This window comes from Rhinolophus sinicus, linkage group LG18 (assembly GCF_036562045.2).
Source record: "Rhinolophus sinicus isolate RSC01 linkage group LG18, ASM3656204v1, whole genome shotgun sequence".
Lineage (NCBI taxonomy): Eukaryota > Metazoa > Chordata > Mammalia > Chiroptera > Rhinolophidae > Rhinolophus > Rhinolophus sinicus.
Window position 1 is genome coordinate 16,033,712 of NC_133767.1, and position 25,119 is coordinate 16,058,830.

The 25,119-nt window shown below is 56.8% G+C and overlaps 1 protein-coding gene across 3 annotated transcripts in view; it reads right to left on the minus strand.

Annotated features, from left to right (window-relative positions):
- Positions 1-4,282: 4,282 nt before the first annotated feature.
- RAB11FIP3 (RAB11 family interacting protein 3) overlaps positions 4,283-25,119 on the minus strand; it is a 71,728-nt gene continuing 50,891 nt past the window's right edge. The window contains exons 6-15 of one of the 3 annotated variants that reach the window (XM_019756180.2): positions 23,117-23,251; positions 20,134-20,169; positions 15,244-15,337; positions 14,011-14,114; positions 10,280-10,420; positions 7,763-7,844; positions 6,780-6,917; positions 6,413-6,568; positions 6,184-6,324; positions 4,283-6,110 (exon numbers count right to left, since the gene is read on the minus strand). In XM_019756180.2, the coding sequence (XP_019611739.2) occupies positions 5,997-6,110; positions 6,184-6,324; positions 6,413-6,568; positions 6,780-6,917; positions 7,763-7,844; positions 10,280-10,420; positions 14,011-14,114; positions 15,244-15,337; positions 20,134-20,169; positions 23,117-23,251 (1,141 nt within the window). In that variant the 3' untranslated portion in view covers positions 4,283-5,996. The remainder of the gene's footprint in view (positions 6,111-6,183; positions 6,325-6,412; positions 6,569-6,779; positions 6,918-7,762; positions 7,845-10,279; positions 10,421-14,010; positions 14,115-15,243; positions 15,338-20,133; positions 20,170-23,116; positions 23,252-25,119) is intronic. The other 2 variants (XM_074322929.1, XM_074322930.1) reach the window with 2 other exon arrangements.

Consider the following 25,119-nt stretch of genomic DNA (forward strand, 5'->3'; position numbering starts at 1 on the left):
CGCGGCACCGCCAGGACGGAAGCTTCGGGCAGTGCCCGACGCGTGAGGCAATCCGGGAGTTGTAGTTCTCGGGATGTCGCCAACAGCAGCCCCGACTGGCGTCCTCCAGGGGCCCACTGACTTTCTAGGTAGTCCCACCCGCCAGTGCCACTGGGGACTGCCGAACCCCGGGCCCCGGGCGGCACTGCGTGCTGGGCTTGGCGCGAAGTGGCGAGGGGAGGAACCGGGGACAGGATTGGGACTACAACTCCCAGGATGCCCTGCGCTGAAGGAAGAGGCGGGGCCTCCGTTCACGCCCCAGTCTAGGTGCTTCCGGCTGCGCCTGCGGGCCGCGGTGCGGGTTTTCTGGCGGTGGAGCGGGTACCTGTACGACCACTCGACTCTGCCTTGGCCCCTATATGTCCAGGGGCTCGCAGAACTCCTTAGCTTCCTCCAGGGCCTCCTCAGTCCCTACCCCACCCTTCTTAGCTGCCTCAACCGTCTCTGCAACTTGTCCACATCCTCGGTTTCCCTCAAGGGCTTCACGGTCAAAAAGCTCCAGTTTTGGTGGCACCGACCTGGGTCTGAGACACGGCCTTGGTACTTACAGTGCGACCAGGGCACATTATTTCTCTAAGCCTCAGTTTCTTCCTCGGTAAAAGAGGGAAACTAGTATCTAATTGGGCCATTGGGAGGACGGAATGAGATGCCACCACAAAAAACGCCCAGCCCCGTACCTTGCAAGAAGGAAACCTGGAAATGTGGGCGGCCGGTGTTTCTCCCCAGGGACGTCTGAACAGAACCCGCCCCACTGCACAAAAGAGCCTCCGCAGGCACAGTCTCTCCCTTTAAGTTTCCTTTCTGCAGCCCTGGAGCCAGCAGGACATGCAAGATAACGTGTCAGCGGTTTATCAGACGCCACCGAAGCACCGAGAGGCTGCAGAGGGAAGTGGAGATGTTGAGGGCAGAGCGCCAAGGACTCTGGTACTTAGGGACACGTAAGGCGCCCGAGAAGGCACTGGCCATGCAGAAGGAGACAGAAAAAAGCAAGGCACATCAGCTAAGGCAGGGAGGTTGTTGGTTGTGGTCCAGTTCTGCCTCGAGGTCGAGTGGAGTTTGACAAAATGCCAGGCTGGGTGATGTTTGCTCCAGTGCCCATAAAGTCATGGGCAAGGCTTCATGCTCCTGGGAGGACATTCAAGCCCCATGACAACCTGTCTTACTCTCCAGATGCTGGAGCAGGGACACCCGTGTGTCAGTGTAGGGGCTTGGGCTTCAGCCACAGCCGAGATACAGCCGCTTCCTGCGTGCTCCGAAGTGACAAGCTGCCTGCAGGGTACAGGGTTGTAGAGTGAGCCCACCCCCAGCTTCCTCTCCTGCGTGAAGGTGACAAGGAGACTTCTGACCCTGTGTGGCTGTGGAATCCCATGAGAGGCCTAAGTCAAGGGCTGACTCCCAGCCGGGGCTCAGTGACCACAGGTACTTTTCCCTCCCCAGCCCCTTTCCCTGGGCACTGCCTGGGGTGGTTGTGTCAGGATTGGTTGTCCACAGCCCTGTAAACCTCCCAACAAGAGAAACAACTGAAGTGAGCCTGGTGACCTGATGGCCCAGCTCACCGCAGAGGTTCTGAGGAGCCAGGCCCTACATGTGGATGAGGAGAGGGCAGGAGCATTGCAGCCCTCCCCAGTGAGGGCTGTGCTGGGCAGGAAATCCCGCCACCAGAAGAGGGTCTCGGGAGCGGTCTTCAGGACAGTGAGTGTGCACTGTCCCAGGAGGGAGCTGAAAAGAATGGGTTTCGTGTGCAGAGGTCGGCAGGACCAGAGCAGCAAGACGAGGGACACAACTGTGACCATCTTAAATATTCGGAGGCACATGGGTGTAAGGTTTAAATGACTATAAAGCAGAAAATAAGTGACTTCCAACCTTGGCAGACCTTGGCCAGTGCCATCCTAGCGGGAGGACATCACCCTCCGAACTGTAAAAATACAGAAGATAGCTGCCCTGAGAGATGAGGGAGGGGGAGGTGTGGACCCACCTGGAGAAGGAATGGGGAGGGCGGGCAGAAAGTGCCCCAGTTCCGGAATGGGGGATATTCATTTCAGCATCCCTGTGCAGGTTTCACGTGTGCCCACACTGTCCTTGGCTTTGAGACAGCAATGAACAAGACGTGCCCAGATGCCCTGTGGAGCAGAGATTCTAGTGGGAGGAGGGCACAGGGACCCTCACTGGTGTGACAGGCCTGTGGGCCCTGAGGCCAGCGCATGGGCCAAGCCCAGGACCCACCTGTGCCAGGAGAGGTGCAATGCATGCGTTGGCTGCTTTTATGAAATGATCGTAATTGCTTGCTTTGTGAGATGCCCTCACAGGTGAAAAGGGCCCTTCTCTGGGTCTCCATCTCCTGGTCTCTGAAATGCCAGGAGATGGGAGGGGACAGGTGCTGGGGCACCCCTCCTTTAGAGTGGACAGGCTGGAACAGGCCTGAGCCCAGGGCCCGGGCAGTGCACATGGGACAGTTGGCGGAAGCAGGGCCTGCTGTGCACATACCTGCCTGCAGTCTTCTTCCGGGGGAGGGGCAGAGCAGAGCCTTGTCTGCGCTTTTATGAGGCAGAATTGACCACTGGGGGGCTGTGGCCAGTCTTTGGGGTTGGAGGTGAAGGGACCCCACACATGAGGGACCCTCAGGCCTGAGGGGTACAGGCCTTGACACTGGCCTCATATGTCCCACTGTGGTCTCCCCTTCAGGCAGCTCTGCCTGGAACCACCCCCCACCCCCCACCCCTGCCTCCAGCCGCCGTCTCTTAGACTCTCCAGGCAGCCCTTACTGGCTGCGGCCAGGCACTGCCCCGTTTCCATTTACAATGGATTTTCATCCTGTGTTCTTCCCACCCCCCCAACATCCCAAGTGTCTCCCGTGGGGCTGGATACCTCTGGAGGGCCAGGGCAGGGATTTCAGCATTGGCTGTGAGGGGGGACCCCATGTGTTTAGGAGCTGGCAGGACTCAGTGGGGGTACAGGGAGACGAAGCCACTCCTCGCCTCCCCTTCCCGGTTCTGGACCCCTCCCCACTTCTAGCTCCTACCCCTCAGCAGATATGGACCCAGAGGCGCTAGACACACACAGGGTAGGTGGGAGGGCAGGTGTCAGCCACTGTCACACCCACTGACATTCTGAACCCGCTGCGGCGGCGCTTTGGCGCCCCCCAGTGCTGAGCGGGCCTTCCACTCCGCTCCACCAGGAGCCTGGGATTGAGCGCCCCCCCCAGGCCCCAGCACAAGGCTGCCCTCCAGCCCAGGACTGGGCCACGTGGTGGCGGGGGCAACACCGTGAATGGACTCGGTAACAGAGGGTGTTAGATGCCTGACAGCGGCTTGGGGAGCTACACCCCGGAGGCCAGGAGCACAGGTGACGGCCTGGGGGGCTAGCAGTGCAGGGCTCTCCTGGGCCTCGTACTGGGGACCCGTGGAGTCCTGCTGCTGCACCCCCCGCTGAGGATGAAGCCTGGGGGCTGAGCCAGGCTGTCCATCCAGCCCCGCCCTCAGGTCATCAGCCCCACGGGCAGCCTTTGGGGCCAGCAGACCCAGTTCCAGCCCCTTTGCCCAGCTGGGTGGTTGGGGGCAGGGCCCTCGGTTTTCCCATCCATGTCTGGCATGCAGGTAGCTCTGTGTGTGTGGGTGTGTGTGGGGGAAGGGGAGTCCACTCCTGTGGACTCCTGGGCTGGGGAGTCATTTTGGGGACTTGCAGCTAACAACTCCCCCTCAAGTCAGATTTGGTCACTTAGCCTTAGTAACCTTCTTGGTGGTGTCCCTGTGACTACGGTGGCAGCTGAGCTCTCCTCTGGACCTGGCCCCCCACCCTTTGGCTCCTCTTCGAGCCCAATCTGTGCTTTGGATTTGGGGACTCTGGGCACGGCCTCTTCCATGTCCCACAGGGACGTGCTGTTCACAAACCCGAGACTCGTGATGCTGACCCCCCAGCCTGGCTGGCCCTCGGTGCCATGTTCGCAACTGGGCTGCACTCTGGGGATGGGTGCCACCACGAACTCATGGCCCAGGAGCCCATCACCTGTCCCGCCCCAAGACTGCTCTGGGCCTAGCCCTGCTGGGGGCCCTGCCTGCAGGCGCCATCCCGGGGCCTCCAGGTCACAGCCAGGCCAGGAGGGACGGGCTTCACCAGGGGGTCTCCTGCTGTCTGAACTCAGGTGACACATGGCCCCCGGCCGCTCAGACACCTTGGGGGTGCTGGGACAGGCCCACGGCACCCCCACCCACCGCACCCTTGGCCCCCACAGAGGAAGGAGCCAGCCTGCGTGTGTGCAGCAACAGCTTTAATCTGTGGTGATATCGTCCTGGCCTCGCCCTTCCGCATCCAGGCCACGGCCACTCTGCCTGGAAGAGTCTTGAGGATGAAAGCGGGGTGAATGTGCAAGTCAGTCAGTGCCTGAGTGTTTGAGTGGAGCGTCTTCCAGCAGCTCGTATTGACAGTTCCAGGACTGCTGGGGGACAGACAGACCCGCGGGCGTGTCGGCGGGCGGGCTGGGCGTGGAAAGCAGAGTTCAGTATTTATTATCATACATATATATATATATATATATTTCATGTGTATACACAGATAGTTTTCTCTCTTGGAAGTATTAAAAAATTGATCAACCTTCAATCTATAAAAAATACCTACTCTACATGATAGAAAAATCTCTCCTCCAAGTTTACACTGATTTACAGCAAGGCTTTCCCCAAAATGTACAATACGAAGCAATGTCTTAACTCTTAGTGTAGGAGGTGGGCCACGTGGAGGATGGAGGAACACAGGGCAACACCCATCCTCACACGCACGCACACACGCCTCACACGCACATTCATACACAGCAGCGGCCAGTCTGTGTGGGGCCCACCTGGGCGCTCCTGGCCAGTGCTCGGGCTCAGGGGGGGCAGGCCCAGCATCCCGGGGGGGCTGACACGGCTGCTCCTGCTAGCACAGGCGCTGGGGTGGCTGCAGCGCAAAGCTGGGCAAGGGCCTCCTTCAAGGAACTCCCAAGCCGCTGGGAAGGCCTGTTCTCTGCTCCTGACCTGTGTCCTTGGAGCCCGCCCTGCCCCGCCTCCTGCAGACTGCACCTGGGGAAGAAGGACAACTTCTAATGACTTCAGACTCCCAGAGGACACATTTAGACTCTGACCTGGGAAGCTGGGACTTCACTGGGGGCAGCCAAGATCCGCACAGGAGGGGGGGACTCCAGCAGGCCAGGAAGGCCCCACCCATGGGGAAGCAGCACCTCGCCACGGCCTTGCCTGCACCCCAGCCGTCAGAGGGAGCTGGCAATGTCCAGCCCGTCCAGACAGCACATTCCACACGGCTCCACTCTCACGTCCTGCCCCAACCCCCACAGCAGGGAAAGAGCCCTCAAGGGTTACTGCAGCGAGGGTCCAACTGTGGAAAGAGCTGCATGGCCAGAGCCCCTGGGCCTGGAGCAGGACCGAGCCGCCCCTCCTGGCTGGGAGACCGCCCCAGGAAAGACGCAGGGAGGCCCTTTAGCTCCTGGTCAGACCCGACACACACCAGCCAGCCTGCCCGCCTGTCCTTCCCACACCACAGGGGTCCCGGGGCCTCTCTGCTGTCCAGGAGCGGCTGAAGCTTGGCTGGCACCGGTCAGCGTGCCTGTGCAGGCATGGGTGGCAGCATCCCAGGCAGGGACCCGTTTCCTTCCTTTCTTCCCTGATAAGGCAGGACAGCAGGTGGTCTGCCACTCGGGAGGGAGCTCATGGAGGCACCCGCCCCAGCCTGAGACACTGTCCCCACATCTCTGCAGAGAGGAGGGGGCGGGGAAGGCCGGAGCTGAGCGCAGGCCCTACCCCTGCTGGGGGCTCCAGGCCTGGGGCTTCCCTGTCCTTCTCCCTCCCCCACGGCGCCCACCCAGCCCAGCCGTGGGCTCCAGGCTCTGGGCACGGGGCCTGCTGGTCCCGGCCTGCGTGTGCCTCTCTGGACGTTGGTGGGTCCGGAACCAGCCTGGGCTGGGCCGTCTGCCGCTACTTGACCTCCAGGATGGACGGGTTGGTCTCCATGATGGCCACGACGATCCTGTCGATGTAATCCTGCAGGCGCAAGTTGATCTCTTCCTGCTTCTGGATCGCTTCCATGAGCTGTGGGAGGGCACGGTGGGCACAGGGCACAGACTGTGGGCCCTCGAGGCGGGGGGCAGGGGGGGTGCGTTACCTCATCACGCGAGACGGAGCTGATCTCGGCGGCCAGGGACTCGGAGAAGGACGTGGAGAAGAGGTTCTTGGCGCCCTGGATGCTCAGGTTTATGATCTGCCCGTTGAGCTCGTCGTTCTGCTCCTTCAGGTTGCGATTATCCTGAGGTGGGTGACACGCCAGTCACTCCCGGGCCGCGGCCCCACGCGCCCGCCCCGCGCCGGCCGCCCCGGCGTGTGCGCAGCCGCACCTGCTTCAGCCTGCGGACCTCCTGCTCCAGCTCGCTCTCCCGGGCGCGGCTGTGATACTCCTGCAGCCCCACGCTGCTGCTGCGGCCCCGCCGCTGCTCGGCCTCCAGCTTGAAGAGCTGCAGGTGTTCCAGCTGCTTGCGCAGGTCCTCGATGAGCTGTGGGAGCCGCGCGCCAGCAGCCAGTCAGCCCTGGCTTCAGCCTCTGCCTCGGGCTGAAGGCCGTGTCTGGGGACGAGGGCGACGCCACGCTTCCCAGACATCGCCACGCACCCAGCACCTCTGCCCAGCACGCGGGAGAAAAGCCGCAGCTCACGCCAGATGGGCCCTGGGGGTGCTGGGAGCCAGTGCCCCTGGGGCCTGTGCTCACCTCCTGGGTGGCCTCCTTGTCCCTCTGGAACTGGTGCCTCTCGTGACTCAGCCTGTCCCCCAGCTTCCTCCTGTTTTCCTGCTCGTCGCTGAGCCGCAGCGACAACTCTTCAATCTCATCGAGCAGCTTCTGCTTCTCCTGCACAAGTGAGACACTTGCCATGAACACGCCTCGCCCGCCACCATTCCCTCGGCGTTCCCTGCGGCACGTACCCCACCACTCAGAGTCCACCGCCCCCCATGGAGCTGCCACTGAGCCTCCCCTCAGGGCCGAGGGACAAACACAGGCGTGTGCTCAGGGCCTGTGGCGACCTTAGCACAGTGTGTGAGGCATGTGGGCCTTGGGGCTCTTGGTGCAGGTGTCCCCACCCCCTGCCCACGGGGACTATATCTAGGGGGAGGCAAGAGCAGGACCTGACCCGAGGCCACTCAGCAGGAGTTGCTCATGGCAGCCAGGACGGGTCAGGGCTCAGAGCTTCCCAGGGGACACATGGTGGCAAGGGGAGAGGGGGAGGGGCCTCTCAGTGAACATCTGCAGCGTGGAGCATGAGGGGTCCCACTGAAGGCGGCTCCTCACGGACACCATCCCTGGATTCAGCCCACGGGTCAATCTAAGCGTGAACCTCTGGGCCCAAGGATCCCACGTCTGCGGGAAGGCTGGGAACCCAGGCAGGGTCCAGTATCTTCCAGCAAAGGGAGGGCAGCCTGAGCTGAGCTTGTTCCCTCACACACAGGCCCCGTAGGGCCCAGCATCACCAGCCTGCTCTGGGGAGCAGCAGTTCCCCCGCCTGTGTCGCAGCCATTGGCTGGCTGCCCCGCTTTAAAGAACCTGTCCCCGCCCATCCCGGTCCCCAGCAGGTGGCAGGCGCAGAGGGTGCAGGAAAGCTGTCGGCTGGCCCAGCTGACCTCTGGCCCAGCTGACCTCGAGGCCCACACAGTGCCCCGCCCGGCCCTGCCCACTCCGCGCTCTGGCTGGCAGCTTACCTCCTCCAGGCGTTCGATGTTGGCCTTCAGACAGGGCGTGCAGGACCTCAGCTCACCGTTCTCCTCATCCAGCTGCTGCAGCCTGGGATGAAGCATGAGGCTGGGACCCCCTCCCTAGGAATCCGCCCCTTGGGCCGAGGAAGCCAAACATCTCGGAAACCTTGCTAAGAGCCGCTCCCGGGTCACAGAGGAGACCCCCCAACACGAGGGCGCAGCCCTTACGCTCTAAGCCAAGCTTCCCACAGGCCAGGACGGGTTAACTGCACTGTGGGTTGGAGATCATTTCAGATCGACAGCAGCTGCCTCAGGGCGGAGCCCCTTTCAGCTGCCCTCGCGGCATCTGCTCACCACCCAGCTCGCTCCTGACGGCCCACACGCCCACACTGGGACACTCCGGTCACCAAAGCCTGGGCGCGACTCAGCTTTTGCCCCCAGTGCCCCCCTCCATCCAGGGTCCCTCCCAGGACACGGCACTGAGGGGTCTCTTTGGCCCATGGTCTGGGGCCGTCTCCCAGACTCTACTGGGTTTTCATGCCCTCGACAGCTTTGAGCGGTTCTGGTTAAGCATTGGGTAGAGTGTGCCTGCCTCGGGTTGGGTCTGTGTGCTGTTTCCTGGTGATTGGATGGGTTATGAGTTTGGGAAGAACTCCACATTGGGCACATCAGATCAGGGGTCCCCTCCTGTCACTCATCACGGGTCATGCTGACCTGATCACCTGGTCCAGGTGTGCGCGCCAGGTACCTCCTCTGTCAAGTTCTGCTCCTCCCATCCATTCTCTGTCCTCTGGAAGCTGGTCACCGAGTCCGGCCCACGCTCCAGGGGAGGGGAGGACTCAGTGCCACCTCCCCAGAGGGGCATCTCCATGTATTATTTGTAATTCCTCTGCGAGGAAGAGTCATGTCTTCTCCCCATTTATTTGTCATCACATCCAGTTACCCTTTGGGTCGTGGGCCAATAGTAACATGACTAGTGTGTTGCTCCAATTGTTCTAGCTTTGACCTTCAGCTGGCCCACATCCCTGGGACCTGCCCCATCACTGTGCGTGTGCTTTTATCCGAGCGCATCCCTGCTGTCTGGTGCTACACGATGCTCCAGGCTCCCGTTACAGCTACAAACTCGGCCCCGTTCTCCAGGGAGTCCTGGTTCTTTTCCATAAGCCAGCTGTCCTCAACATCCTGTCACTCTGCAGTCCCTTACTGAGGAGGGTCTCCCTGCACACCACAATGGGCTGCCCTCAGGGTGCCCCCCAGGAACCACAGGCGGCCTCTGCCCCGCACACTCCCAGGGAGCTGCAGGGTCTGAGCGCACAGAGCCACTGACCGTAGGTTCACAGAGCAGGCAGCAGGCTTACTCGGATGAAGCAAGGACACCGAGTGCTGCCTCGGTCCCTGAGGGCCTCAGGAGACCCCATCCAGGCTGGTGTCCTGCCTGGGCAGCAGGACACGCCCACTGTGCAGGCTCTGGTTGGGCAGACGTGGGAGGCAGGGCGGCCCTGCCTCTCAGCACCCACAGCCCCAGGGGAGGGGGCCCGAAGGAGAGGACACCGGCATGCACAAACGAGAGATGTCACGTCCTCTGAGTCCACCAGACTGTGCTGTCCTGCTGCCTGGGCCTGGCTGGCCCGGGGGTGGCACCTGACTGTGTTTGTCTTAAGGCGGACTCCCTGTCCTGGGGGAACCGGGCACAGCTGTGAGCAGAGCAGGCCCCTCCTGCCACCTCCACTTTTGAAAATGCCCAGGAGCTTTTCTTCAAGTCTATCTTCCCAGCTTTAAGAGCTGGAGAGGAACCCAAGCTAAAGACGTGAGTCCTCTTTCGTGAATATTTAAAACTACTGTATTTTGAATTCTAAAAGCGATACTGACCCAGTAAAATAAAACTCTGTGAAACACCCGCCACCCTCACTACCCACTCAGGGGAGGAGCTCTGGCAGTGAGACTGGGAAGGAAAGCTAAGATGATCGTTTTCACCATTTCTCTGCAAATGGACATTTAAGTTATCTGTGGGTTTTCTTTTACAAACAGCATTTTAAGAGAACCATTACTCACGTGTATAATTGTAAGCGTGTGCCATGTGCTTCCAGCCTGAGTGCCTGGATGTGGCACTGCTGTCCCCGAGTAGCACGGGGCTGTGGCACCTCCTGTGCCTTCAAAGTGAGTTTTATACACAGTGTGTTCACCCCCTTTCTCTGCCCCCCCCACATTTCCTGACTCATCTAAGGTTTATGCCTCCAGAGAAGCATAAAGGTAATTTTATCAAGTTGTCTTGAAAAAAGATTGATATTTTGACAGAGAATATCGACTAGAGATAGATTTAGAGAAACCGACATCCATGTCAAGTCACTCTTTGAATTCAGATCTTTTGTGGCCTTCGGTGGAGTTTAACAGTTTTTTTCACAGAGGTTTTTTACTTTTTAAAAAATTCAGACACTGTACCTTCCTGGGCGGGGGGCTATCATTACGACAGCACCCAGCACATTTTCTCACCGATTGTCCGGGGATGGCGGAGGCCTTGCCTACCTGGCTTGTAGGTTCTCGATCTCAATGCTCTTCTCTCTCTCCATCTTGCACAGGAGCTCCTTCTGCTTCCGCGTTTCTTCCATGACCATCTCACAGGCCCGCAGCTCCTGCTCCTTCAGCTGCTCCTCGAGGGCGTTGGCTCTGTGAAGGCCAAGAGAGGAGGTGAACGCCTGCGTGCCGTTCCACCGGGGCCGGACGCTGCATGGGACCCAAGAGAGCTGCCCCCCTGAGACTTCCCACCCACAGCTCTGGTCAAGGGCAGTTCCGATGCAGGAGACGCGCCCTGCACAGAGCGTGGCATGTGGACAGGAGACCGGCCCTCCTATGGACACAAGGCCACCAGCGTCTCCACCAGCGTCCCAAGGTACCTCGCACAGACACTCCAGGCTGGGGACCCGGTACAGACCAGCCCCACCCACGTCACCCAAGGCAGAGGTAAGGGCAGGTGGCAGTGAGAACACGGGGACACGGGGAATGTTCACGTGGCGGCCCTGACCCTGGCCCCTTCCCAGACCACCACGCCCACCCACAGGAGGCAGGAACTGACCATCCCAAAGAGAAGGGCTCCAGGCCCTGCCCGTGGACGGCATGGAGCCTGAAAGCCGTCCCCATACACAGGGCTTCTTGGTGCCTCAAACCTAAGAGTCAACAGATGGCCAGAGATCACCAGCCACCACCATAGGTAAGCTTTTAATACAAAGTGGCCAAAGCAAACAGAAAAAATACAAAGTGGCCAAAGCAAACAGAAAAAAAAAGAAAAGAAAAAAAAAGAAAAAGGACCTCAAAGGAAATACACATCATGCAGGAAATAGGGGGAAAAGCCCTGTAACAAACAGAAAGCTAAGATGCCATATCCACAAAATAGGGCGATGCCACAGAAGAAACATGACAAAAAGTAACTTAGAAATTAAAACTATGAGAAGAAAAATTTTAAATTCAATAAAAGAGTTGAAGGAGAACACCAAGGATATTACACAGAAAAAGAAAAAAAAGATAGAGAATCGGCAAGTCAAGAAAATGAGCGGGGAGGTCCAGGAGGTCTAATATTTTGAACAGAAAGAAGTTCAGACAGATAAGAAAATGAAAGACACTGTATACACAAATAATTCTAGAAATCTTCCTGAAACTGAGGAGCACACTTTCCAGATTTAAAGGCTGGAAACGAAACCACGTGCCCAGCACAGGAAACAACGGGACGCCCTTGCGTGTCCAGGATGAGAACAGGTGACAAAGCAGCGCCAGGAGTCCTGAACGCAGCTTGGGTCGGAGGCAGCAGAGCCCCAAGTTCTAAGGGAACCGACTTCGAGTAGAATCCCAGCCTGAGCCCCACTGTCAGAGGAGGGTGTGTCATGCAGGGTATCATGCGGGGTCTCAGCTCCCACTCCCCACATAAGAATGCAGGACATGGTGAGGCCAAAAAGGAACACCCACGGAGCCATAGATACGGAAGTCACACTGCTATATTCTCGCTGGTGGCTGGGTTGGAGACACAGGAAGCAGGAGCCACACGATCCGCAACCCACCATCCACTTCTCTGCCAACCAACCTCACTTGCTAACTGCAATCCGCGCTTGCAGGCTCAGCCACCATCTTCTTGCGAGTCCCCATTTTCTGCTAGCGTAGCCACGGCAGTTATATCAGTGGCCAATGGCTCACTGGTTACAGCTGACGGCCAACTAGTCACAGCTGATGGCCATCTACTACCCGAGCCAGCACCTTTCCACGTGAGGCCGAGAGCCTGGAAACTGCTCTCCTGGCTCTGTCCCCACAGGGTGAGTGTCAGTTATGCAGGGTCTCAAAGATCCTGCTCCTATGCGCCCTTCCCCAAGCAACGGTGAGGGACGGCCTCCTCAGAATATGAGCAAAAAGGAAAATGTGGAATCCAGAAAATAAAAAACCAAACACAGGGGAAGCACGTGGAATTCCTGGGATGGCGGCAGGAGGACAGCTGTGAGGCAGGGCATGGGCTGGCAGTGTGACCCATGGGAAACACCATGAAACAGCAGCAGGAGCTGGTTAGAAGAACCGGAGCCAACACCAGAAGAAACACCCACAGGAACTGGACGTGGCTGACCCTGGGGGGGTGGAGCACAGAGGGAGTGTACCCACGTACACACGTGGGTAACTGTAAGTGCTCATCAGATTAGACTAAACCTCACCGGTCAGCTTGAGAAAAGGGTCTGGTGGCCCATCCCGACCTCCCTGGACAGGGACAGAGGGAGTGACTGACACGTCTCCGGAAATGGGGCATTTCCTTAGCGCCGCACTGGTACCCTCCACAGACACCCCCGGCTGTGCAGCAGGGCCCTGGCAGCCCCTCTGTGAGGACCCCGAGGGTGGGCTCTCACCGGCACAAGATGACTTGTTTTTACTCCATTCAAGTGCTGTGTGAGCTCTGCCCACATAGCACGGGTGGTCCACTTCTCAAGGGCAGACGGCCCCCGTGACACTGGGGACAGGCCACAAAGGTCGGGACCACCCGGGAGGGAAACACCCGGGAGGGGATGAGCTAAGCGTCCCCTGGCGCCGGTGAGGACAATGCCATGTGAGGACGTGCGGGCCTGTGTCCAGCGCTGTTCAGAGCGATTCAGGTCCACGCTCTCCGGTTATGGGTGTGGAAACGGGCCTGTGAAGACAGGCCTGGCCTGAAGGCGGAGTGTGCGGCCGGGCCGAGCTGTGGCCCCAGAAGCCTGGCAAGGACAGACCTCCTGTGGAATCCCCCTCACACGTGCTTCCTGCCTCTCACGCCCTGCAGGCCTACCTCCCGCCTCGCCCCCCACAGCAGCTGCACAAGGGCAGCACAGCCGCAGAGCGATGCCCCGGGGCCAGGCTCGCCTGCTCGGCCCGAGAAGCACGGCGCTGCTGCAAACTGCATGCGGTCCGAACGCAGAACTGGCGTCAGGAAGCTGCAACTCGCACAGCGTTCTAGGAAAAGGCCACAGCACAGCAGTGGGAAAGAGCCCCACCCTGGTGCTGACACTAGCGACTCCTCGCTGTGCACGCCCGTTATTTCGTCCTCAGCTCTCACTGAGCATCAGATTGCACATCCCGCCATGTTCCCAGTGGCTCCCACTGGTTCCTTGTTTCTGTGGCTCAACACCTGTGAGGACATGCACGCTCCACTGCAGGGGGCTCTGGAGGCACTGCCCCCCCCCCCGAAGACCCCACGTGCTGTCTGAGGCCCTGGGCAATCCCCTAAGCCTCGGCTTCTCATCTGTGAAATGGGGACAGCGGCAGTATCTGCCACACAGGGATCACAAAGATGAAACCAGATGATGCGACAGAAGTGAGGAAAGCGCAGCCGCTGTCAGAGCGAAGGAGCCCGTGTCCGGGCACGAGGGCCTGTGGTCGGCACTGTATCCTCTGGACGGGCGCTCAGAAGCGGGGGCACAGTCCAGAGGCCACACATTGGAACCCAGTAAAGCCTCTGCTGCCCGGGGCCAGGCCTCCACCAGGTGCTATGTGCAGGTGGTCTGGCTGCTGGCGTCAGCTGCTCCTGAGGGGTGAGGGGTGGGGTGGGGGGCTCTCCCCTTGCTCTTTTCTCTGGGGCCCTACATGGGCCGGGGACTCCGTCAAGTCGGAGACACGCCTAAAAGGCCACCTGGCACCCCCCCAGGGCTGGTACTGCAGCGGGATGGAGGGCAGCTCCGGTGAGGGCCACCTCAGTGCAGAGCCGCGCCGGCCCGCCCGCCCGCCCTCGCTCTGAGGTGCAGAGAACACGGCACGCTCACCTGTGCACCAGCTGGAGGTTCTCCTGCCTCAGCCGGCTGTGCTGCTCTCCGTTGGCGGCCGTGTCCTTCTCCAGCTCCGACACCCGCTTCTCTAGGAAGACAACCTCGGGAGCGAGACAGTGGCTTGAGAATCAAGGAGGCAAGAGAGTCTACACCCCCAAGCCAACAATTTAGGAGGCAGTGCCCACTCGGCTGGAGGGGGGGGTGTCTATCTTGTTCATGGAGACTGTCCCATAAACAAGGCATGTGGCCCCCACAGGCATCTGTCAGGACAGCGAGCACCCCACAGCCTCAAAACCACAAGCACAGGTGTCAGCAGGGGCCCCGAGAGACATAAGGTTCCCGGACAGCACCTCCGTGATGGACCTGTGAGGGAGTGTGGGGCAGCCAGGCTACGGTCCCCCCGCAGGCAGGGGCGCCTGCTTTCTGCCAGACCCAACCCATGTAGCATGTCCGGGGGACTCAAGGGACAGAAAGGCCCCAGGGGGCTGGTCCCTCCCTCCTAAGGAAGCTCACTAACTAAATGGGAGACAGATACTACACGGGTGGTAGGAGGAGAGAAGGCCAGCCCTGAGCGCCAGAGAAGGTTCTGCAGAGCAGATACAGGAGGCGGTAAGGGGTACAGGAGGTGACGGGGAGAGAAAGGGGTACAGGAGGAGGTGAGGGGTACAGGAGGCGGGTGGGTACAGGATGAGGGGGTATGTGTGCTGCCACCCTCCTCTTCCCCTCTTGCTGGAGCTGGTCTTTGCGAAGCTCAGGGTCTTTACCACAGATGGCTGCCTGGTCCCCCATAACCCATTCACCAGACTCCTTTCTCAGGGAACAGGCCATTTCACACGTTTGGCTGTGTGACCACTGCAGGCCGAGTGCCCCCAGATCCTGCCTCCAGAGGCCCTGCAGAGCTGAGTCTCTGCATGCCAGTGCACCCTGAGCAGACCCTGTACAAATACAGGTGGGTAGCCACTGCCACTCACTGCTCTGTTCCCATCCTCAGTTCCCTCTTCCATGTACGTGAAATGCGGGAGCTGGTGGAGGACCTAATTAGCCCTTGTGGCACCATCACCACTTCCACGGTGCTCTAGCAGCTTGCCAGGAAGAGGCCCGGCACCCCAAATGCACCGCACCCCACGTACGTCGACGTGGGCCCACCCCTGAGGCCACAGCACCCAGTACGCGTCCCGGGACTGGCTGTGATGTCTACCTGCGGGCCTCGGTCCTGCCGCCCAGGCCTACCTTGTCTGCAATGGCCTCTTCCATGCCCTCCATGGCGTCCTCAGGGGGGTCCTGCAGGGCGTCCATAGTCAGGGCCCCTGACTGGTGCAGGTGCCTGTGGAGAAGAAACAACACCCCCGTCCAGAAAAGGTCCTTCAGCAGAATAGACAGAAAAGACGGGAAGAGCCGAATGACTAGTTCCTCAAACATGAGCACATGCAGGTCAGGCTCCCAGGCAGCGCCCGGCCGCCGGGGCCCAGGTCTGCACCGGAGGGACTTCCAGGCAGGACGCGATTGCGGGGGCTGGGGCCGGCCGGCCGCTCTGCGTGCAGAGTCCTCCTGCTGCTCTTTGGAGCCTGACCGGCCCGGCCTCCTTCGCCACCAGATGATGGGGCGAGGGTACTTTGTACTCGGGCAATAAACACGACGCCATTCCTCCCTGTGATATGAAATAATCTCATCTGCCACTGCAGGCCGTGAAATATTAATTCGGGACCATGACTTCTGCACACAATGTCACCTACTGGCATCTTGATACTTGATTTTCCAATGTACTCCTGGTGCAGCAACAATGAAAGACCACAGGTCTCTCTTGGGGAGACACACAGCTGCGGCTGTCCTCTGCGGCAGCAGCTCTCTGTGCCTGGCACCAGTGGACACAGATCTTCAACCCTGTGGGCCACGCTGGGTGCCACACAGCCTAGGGCTCAGGCGGGCACTGGCCCCGGCCATGCTGCAAGCCCCCCCCCACCTCCCGGGGCCCCACACCCTCGGAGCTCCTTCCTTAGCTCCTCCGCGATTGGCACCTTAGCAGGTGCTTAGCAAACACATGTTCAAAGTCACCCTAGAGACCATCTTGTTAGTTGTGGTGACACTGTGTCAGCTGTAATTTACCTGGAGCACGTCAAACTCTAAGAGCGTTTGGACAGAGCCTGCATGTACCAACCCAGGCTCCCAGGTGGCACCCTGATACCCAGAGCTGTGTGACCCTGAGAAAGCCACTCACCCTCTCTGAGCCTTACTCGCCTATAAAATGGGGATCTGCAGCTATTACAGGATTTAAATGAGGCTTGTGTGTGTGTGTGTGTGTGTGTGTGTGTGTGTGTGTGTGTATATATATATATATATATATATATATATATATATATATAGTTCGTCCTCATAGCACAGGGTAAGAATTCAATAAAATGCTATTAAAAATGACATTGAAATTTCTACATTATCTTTATCAAAATTATCAAGTTCTATTTCCTTTTTAGTACCAATGGAGCTTGTACATTTCTTAAATTATTTTCCCAGAAACGTTCTAAGGCAAACAAAAAAGAAGGGCTTCTTCACCCATGGGGACCACGAGTCCCCTGGCTGTTCCCTGGCTGGACACATGAGCACCTTTCTGGGGACTCCACCTGATTCCCTGAGGGGTGCGGAACCCGAGGTGCAGGATGTCCGACAGCCCACATGTTCTCATCCAACTGCTGCTCGCAAACACCCAGGACTTGGACCCCAAATGTGAGGCAATCCTGGGACAGGAAGCTGCCCACCCCAGACCCAGAGCCCACGCTGAGGAGGGGCTGTGGCCCGGGGCCGGTCACCCGACTCTGAGCTCCTACGAGGGGCGCCGGGCGCTTCTGAACAGCTGAACCTGGGTGGGGATAGGCGGTCACACCCAGTCCCCAAGCACCCAGCATGCGGCCCCAGCATGTGACCACCTCAGGGGAAGGCCAAGGCTCCCAGAAATGGTGGATGGGGGGCTCGTGTGTTTAAACTCACCCCCACTCAGGAGACCTACCAGGAGAGGGGGCTGAGGGAAATGCCTGATCACGCCAAAGGGGGGCAGGTAGGGTCTGGCAGGTAGGCCACCGGGGGCCGAAACCGCACACTCCAGACCTGCCTCCTGCCCTGCGGTGGTCCCGCTGCTGCTCCCTCCCTCCTGAGGCTGGCTCTGTGCCAATGCCTCAGGGTCTTCAAACATATAGCGACCCCAGAGCCATTGCTGTCCAGGTCAGGCACACAGCCAGGACCCAGGGGCCAGAGCTGGTGCCTCTAAAACCCATAATCCAGCCACAAGGCCACATGCGAAGGGCAGAAACACTGTGAAAAGCTAAATTACAACAGTTATTTTGAGTTTCCTTCAAATTCTGTTGGCAGTGTTAGGGGCAAAAGAGCAGCACATTAAAACTGTATGTAAAAACGGCAGAATATGCCTCTGTTTGTAAACTCTAGCTGCAGACTGGGCTTTTCTATACCAAAGGGTAGCTGGGAAAGAAAAACCAAGTTCTCAGAGGGTGTTTCAAAGGAGGGAGCAGACAAAGCCCAACCGCCGACGCGATTTGGGCCCCTACCGGCCCCAGGGTCCCTCCATGTCCCAGACCTGGGAGGTTGAGAGGAGATGACTCAGTTAGATTTTTACCTTCCTTAGTTTCACCAGCTATATAGCCTGTTTGGGGTAAAAGATGGAAGTGAGACAGAAAGTAATGCTAAAACTGCAATACCGTGTGGCTGGCAATTAATATTACATCTCTTAAGAACATGGATACTTTTCTCAAAGGCGTGATGGAGAAAGATGGAAAAGGTGGATTGATGACTGCTTCCTCTAGATCTAAGCCCTTAAGATGATAATGATGATGATGATAATAATAATAATAATAATAATAATAATAAAAGAAAATCAAAAGGTTTATGTTCTCCAGGACAAGGAGAGCAGAAGCAGATGGCACCAGGGCACTGGACACTGGAGAGCAGCGGGAGGAAGGCCAGTGAGATTCCGGAAGTGGGCTGGTTCCCTCGAGAACCCAGAAAGGACCAGCCCCTGCAAACAGGCCAGCAGAGATGAGCACAGAGGGTGGGAGGGGCGGTGTCCACCACACCCCTTGACAAGGACGCTCCAAGACCCAGAGGAGCCCTGGACTCCGGACACAGAGCCTGCCAATGGAACGCACACACCCACAGTCTACAGACTACCTGGCGGGCCCAGTGTGGCTCTCCAAACGCCAGCAGCCGGGCAGGACTCCACTCGGGGAAACCATGGGTCTGGTTGGCAAAAAGACCTGCGGACACAGGGGCCTTGTCCACACCACATGCTGGCCAGAGGCTGCCTGCCAGCGATGAGCAACCACTCCAATCTGCACAGAGCACTCCCACTTATCTGAGGGAGACCTCTATCAGGAAGGACAGAGCCCAGAGCCCAGGTGGAACTCAGGGAAGAGACGGGGAAGAGAAGCTGGTGGCGCAGGCGTCACAGGAGCCAGAGCAGAGAGGCACGTGGGCGACAAGGTCATGTGGGGCCACAAGCAGGAGTCCGGAAGGAGCAGAAAGTGGATGGAACACAGGACACTGTCAAAGAAACACCCCGGGAAAAGTCCCGAGAGCTAAGGCACAGAAGCTTCCAGATTAGAACAGCACATCTTTCATTCAGCCCAGGTAATCAATGGGAATAAGGACTCACAAGACTCATCATTACATTTCTCACCTACAGGGATAAAGATGACGTTTAAAAGCTTCCAGAGATGGAGAAATGGTTACAAAGGAAAACCAGAAAGCATCAGACCTCTCGGGAGCAGCCCTCGTACTAGAAGATAGTGAGTTATGCCTTCAAAAGCTCTAAAGAGAAATTATTTACAATCCACAATTCTACACAAAGCCAAACTATAAGAATAAAATATCTAGCAAGGTCTTGCAAATGTATCTCCTGGGCACCTCTTTTCTCAAGAAACTACTGGAATATGTGCTGGAGATTTAAAAAAAAAAAAAAAAAAAAAAAGACAGAGGATCAGGAAGTGAGATGGTCCAACATCTGAAACAAACATCCAGGTCGTGAAGTGGCTCTGGGAGGGAACATCCACACAGACACAGGACTGCCTGTGGCCCTGTCACAGGGCTGAGCAGAGGAGGCAGGAGCAGGACAGAAGATGAAGCAAAGAAAAACATGAAGAGCGGCGGCCGGATGGCTCAGTGGGTTAGAGCACAAGCTCTCAACAAGGTTGCCGGTTCAATTCCTGCATGGGATGGTGGGCTGTGCCCCCTGCAACTAAAGACTGAAAATGGCAACTGGACTTGGGGCTGAGCTGCGCCCTCTACAACTGGATTGAAGATCGAAGGACAACGACGTGGAGCTGATGGGCCCTGGAGAAACACAGTTTCCCAATATTCCCCAATAAAAAAAATTTTAAAAAGGTGAAAGTCAGTAAAATGTAGGAACTTAAAAAAAAAAAGAAAAACATGAAGATAATCACTGCCTCCAGGAGAAGCGGTGACTTGTCTCACAAAGGAAGTGCAGTAACATGCTACATGGCTTCCTCAGAACTCTGGGCATCTTGTAAACCCTGTGAAACTTGTCTTTAGAGCTAGCATAGCAGGGAGCGGATACATGTGTGTGCTGTCACCTGTCACTGCAGGAAGCCAATAGGTCGGATCCAAGACGGACAAAGGAATGAGTGGTAGCAGAAGCATGTTCTTTAGCAGCCCCGAGTTAGACCCATCTCCGTCTCCTTCTCACCTGGGGGAACCAGCGGGGGTGGGAAGGGCACAGCTTTTGAAGGAGGCAGACCCAGACCTAGGCTCCATCATGTCTGGCGGTGTGAGATCGGGCCCCTCGTGGGCTCGCTACCAGTGGGTTAACCTACATCAAACGTGGGGACCTCGGCCGCCTTCCAGACCTTGTGGTGAGCGCGCAGTCAAACAGGAGGAAGGCCAAGAGCTTTCAGTATCAACAAATTCAGGTCCCAATCCACACCTTCGGAAATTCTTTTCATAACCCATCCCCTCAAATTATTTTCAGTCCCAAACCCTGGCAGTAACTTTCCCGAGTTTTTAAAAATACCTTGGAAAACCATATTTTTAAACATGTTTTTAAAGAGCTACGAGCAGTGGCGCATTTCAGAAGAACATTCTAAGTAAGCAATGGTCTCCTACCTTGCCACCTTCTTGCTGGAGAGCCGCCTCGTTGGACTGTGCAAAATCAAAATAAACAGGAAAATTGTGTGAGAGAACAGACAGGGAGGAACGGGAGGAAACAGGAAATTCAGGCTGAAGAGATACGGTGATGGGGGCGCGACCACAGGCATGCAGCACCCCGCTTGCGAGGCCAGCTCCATGCACAGAAAGGCCCACTCAGCAAAACATTCAGGGACATGGGAGCAATTGCAGGGGCTTGTCAAGGCCTCAGCAAGTGTTATTCGCATTATCTGCCCCCCAAAGAAATTTCCGATGAAGCCACAATCCGACCTCTGTTCAGAGGCCGACCCCAGGACCTAGCCCGCCAGCTGCTGCACTGGGTCCAAGCCACCGGCCAACGCCACATCCCAATCGTTTCTGAAGCCCGATTACCCTCCAAGCGGTTGGCCATCAGAGGCCCCTACGTGAAACGTGGCATGGGCTTGTTTGAAACCACAAAGTGTCATAGGTTTTAATTTCGGCACCGATACGTCACACTCCCAAATCCCACCTGGGCAGCTTCCCCAGAGCCAGTGCCCAGCAGCACCCAGTGCCCAGAACTTCCCCGGACATATCTTCCGGCAGTTTTGTAGCAAAGTATCCCTGGTGAGACCCCTCCGAGGGGCAGTATTCCAGCAACTTCTAGAAAGGAGATTCCCAACAAGTCCCCCAGGTGTGGCACCAGTGACATCTCTGCCACAGAGTGCCAGGGCCACGCTCTCTGCAAATGGGAGGGATGTCACTGCCCCCCACAGATGCTGTTCCGGTATCCCGAGTCCTCTCGACTCTTACTAGCTAATCCTGTTACAGTCAGACTTTCTGTGAAACTTTCCCTGTTCAAATCACTGTGTAGCGCCCTCTCTTGACGGGATCCTGACTAATACTGTGTATTTTAACACAAATCGAGTTTCCTCCTAATGCTACAAAGATTCCTTGAAAATAACAGGCTAGGACAGACTCACTGTTCAGTTTTCCTAACTGACCTCTCAGGGATGAGACTGGCAGTCCAGTGACAGAGTTTATAATTTGAAAATATACCTCTAAGGGAAAGCAGACTTCTACAAAATGTCTCCAAAACCTGGAAAACATGACAGCGGTTGGCATCTTCTGAACCTCACTGGGTGGAAATTGTACATGACGCCAAAGCTTCCAGACATGGTTTGGCCTCAATCACCTTTTATCTTCCACACTCTATAACCAAATACAATTTTTCTGAGGCAACCCCACGGAAACCAACAGGCAACATTCAGATCTCCTTAACTGAGTGTTTAGGGGGACATTTCCTGACTGACAGGTGTGTCCTGATTATATAATAATGATTTTAGCAGCATGTTAACCAACCTTAGTAGAGTCTTGCTTAGGGAACAGGTAGCCGAAATTGGAGATAAGACCCCCACTGGACTCACTGGTGGAACTTAGCCACGTCCCAGGCTGTTCTCTGCCCCACAAAGCCTCGCGGGGGTGACCATGGCAGGCCTGGGGCAGATTCTCCACGTGGGAAAAGAGCACGTCTACACCAAACATCTTCAGAGAATGAGAGATGGCATGCTCGTACTGGAACCCAGTCAGCAGGCGGGCAGGGCTCCACATGGAAAGGACAAAAGACCCCTCACCAGTGCACCCAGGGAAACAAACACGCAGGAGGTGAAACTCATTTTCCCTAAAACAGAGGCCAGAGGGTCTTTAGAATCACCAGACGCCTCATTTTCTCAAGTATCCCTGGAAAGCCTCCCTCAAAGAGCATTTCCGGTTTTTCCTCATTGCTGCTGGGACCCCTCCAGGCTCCCTCTGCAGCTGGTGATGGGCCACAGATACCGAGGTACCGTCCTGTCCTCTCCACCCAACTGGGCATCTGCTGGACTCCGGCCTGTGTTGTAAGTGTTGCACAGAACACAAGAAAAAGTGTCCCAGATGTGAAATGTACTGGGATTGAAATTAGAGGCAGGACAGCAGGTATAACGGGGCAGGCTCAAGATACATAAGCAGTGTTTAGGAGACTACTCGAAACACACTGAAACCATCAGGATGGTTCACATTCTGCATTTATGTAACCTACTGCCAGTCTGACACCCCTTCTTCCAGGAAGCTGCCCCGGATTGCTGCCTGGGAGCCCACACCGCTGATGAGCACGTACCACCCCTTTCTGCCCTCAGAGGGGCCCACCTAGGGTCTTGCCCATACAAGCTAAATCAACAATACGCTTTATGGGCATGTCAATATGTGCAAACGACCCAAGAAATGTTTTCCATAATTGGAGTTTGTGGAGTTGTGAGGAGTCAGCAAAAGAAACTGTCTCCTCCTGGAACTCTGACCTGAGCTGGGCTTGGGGAGCAGGGGTGGAGCGGGAAGCTAATGGTCTGACACAAACTGGACCCAGAAGATGGAGGAGAACGGACTGGCGAGGGCAGGGAGCAGCAGATGCCAGCATAGCAGAGCTGGATTCTTCTGGAAAGGGAGTCTGAGGCAGCCTTACAAAAGCGAGTTCGGGGAGGGGCTCCCCCAGAGAACACACACCTGATTTCAACCAACATTCCCGAAAGCTGACTACAAACTTGCTTTTAAAAGACCAAATCTTACTTTAAATTTCCCAATGCTGTTTCACGGGACTCAATTAAAGGAATCTTTTAGGAAAAGGAAGAAAGTCTCTTTCCCTAAGCACAGGCTTTCTTTCACACGCGGGATTTCCTCACACAGGATACATAGTATCTAAAGATTGCTTCCTGCCGCAGGGACCGAAGCTGCTGATTAGACTGTGGCATGCACACAGGAGCGAGGGGGACAAAGGGCACTAACGCAGGCTCAGCCGTGCAGGGAGGTGGGGCAGGGCCAGGCAAGGGGCGGGCGTCTGCATGCTCACCTCTGGACCATAGAGGAAGCCCCCCCAGAGTTGACCAGACCGGCTGGGGGGGGGACTGCGGGCAAGAGTCCCCCTCAGCCTTGAACACCGAACAAGGCCAGTTACCTATTCTTTTCAAGATCGTTCAGGCGAGCAGAAAGATCCTCGAGGCGGTTGATTTGTTTGTGGCACTGGCTACAGTAAAACTCAAAAGCCTCATCAGTAAGAATGCTGTGCAGCTTGGCAGCAAGCGGGTCGGCGCTAGAGAGACGAGAAGTGTCAGTTCAGGAGACAGCAAGGACCTGGCAGGTTTCCCGGGACGCCACTCGGGGCTGGAATCAGCTGGGCAAAAGCATGTTGTCAGATAACTGGCTGTGGAAGATTCTAGATCTTTCAGACTGCGATCAAACCACTTCCCTCAGTGTCACTTCTAGGACCGGTGACACACACCTGCTCGAGCCGCAGGCCCGGGCCACACCTCTGCTCCTCCCTGGTCAGGTGCTCAGAGGAAACAGGGTAACCCATCTGCTCCACTGTGACATGAAAGCCCGGAACAAGAAGTGCCTGGACACACTGCTTCCTCCTTGGTCAAAAACTCGTCAATGTGAGAGCAAAGCCTGTCTCCAGGCAGAGTTGAACTCACTGTGCTGCACCTGCTTTAATAACTGCTCTAAACATCACCAGCATCAAAGACTATGCATGGCTTATGAATCACCAATAATTTTGTCAGGTTTAACAACTGTGTTGACAAGTCAGCATGCTGTGAGCCGCCCTGCGATCTCATTTCAATGGGCTGTCAGGGGCACTGGTGATGCATCTGTGGCCAGAAGGCTGCAATGTCCCTGGGGCATGAGGACCCACAGGCTTTTAAAGCCAATCTGGAAGTTCAATTGGAAGGAAAGTTAAAATGAAACATCAGTTACAGCATAGAAGTCACACTTGAGACAGAAAACAGTGAAGCCCTGGGCAAGAGACAGGGACAAACTGAACAAATGGGTAGCACTAACCGGGAGAGGACAGGACACACTTAGCAAGGCCAGGTCCTCCGGCCTCGGCTGCAACACCAGCACGCGCATGTGCAGCAGAAGGGAGCTGCTGCAAGCAGGCTTGCGGCCTCACTACCTCGTACCCCCAGAGATGCCTGTGGAGGGCCCCTCACCCACACTGGTGGGCAGCTTAGGGAACAGCACACGGGGAAAGCAAGGGGGGAACCCATCAGGCAGACCCTCCTGCCACAGCCCCCACCCATGTCCTCTAGGCTTGGCTAACAGTCTGGACAAAGGAAGAATCTCGCAGTTGCCAGTTTAAAGATACTCGGCCACTGTGGTCAGTAAAGACGGAGAATTTCAAGGACTGGGTGCAAATGGGAGAGGGGACGGAAGAGGCCAGGCTGTTCAGCCATGCGGGGGTCTCGCCTGAAGAGGCAGGCGTGTTCTCTGATGGGCCAGCCAGCAGGGAAAGGTGGCCGGGCCACAGGACACAGCACGCTCAGGCCCCTCGTTTGGACACAAGGGCCAGCGTTCTCCCTGGGCCTCCTGTGCAGCCCTAGAGAAGGAAGCAGCTCGCTAAGTGAGGGTCTCGCCCATTAGGTGTCACGATGCAGTTTACTCAAATCCAGAACTTCCCAGGCCGTTGGGGATGTCAGATCATTACAAGGAAATGACTTCAGAGCGTTGTGATATCAAGGGCTCCCTCGGAGGCAGGTTTTCAGCCCTGAGAGGAATAAGGTCTGAGGAGCTGATGTAAAACATGGTAGCGATCGTTGATAACACCATGTTGTATAATTACAATGTTCTACGTGAGAGTAGAACTGAAACGTTCTCACACATTTACATACATGCAGCTTCCCGCAAAGCCGGCTACAAGCCACGACGAGAGCCACAATGAGTACCTAAGGAACGTGCAAAGCCAAGTTTGCCCACTCAGGCCCTGTACCTCGTGGCTCTGCTGAGGCCGCCTCAGTGTGGAGTGACCTGGGAACGTAACTGGATGGGAGAAACTTCAGCCAACTTTCACCCAGGTATAAATCTTAAAATGTTGACTGTGGTACATTCATTATATTACAGTGAATAAATAAGTTCTCTTTTACCAATTTACTAACCAAAGCGGAAAGTTCCCTACAACTAGAC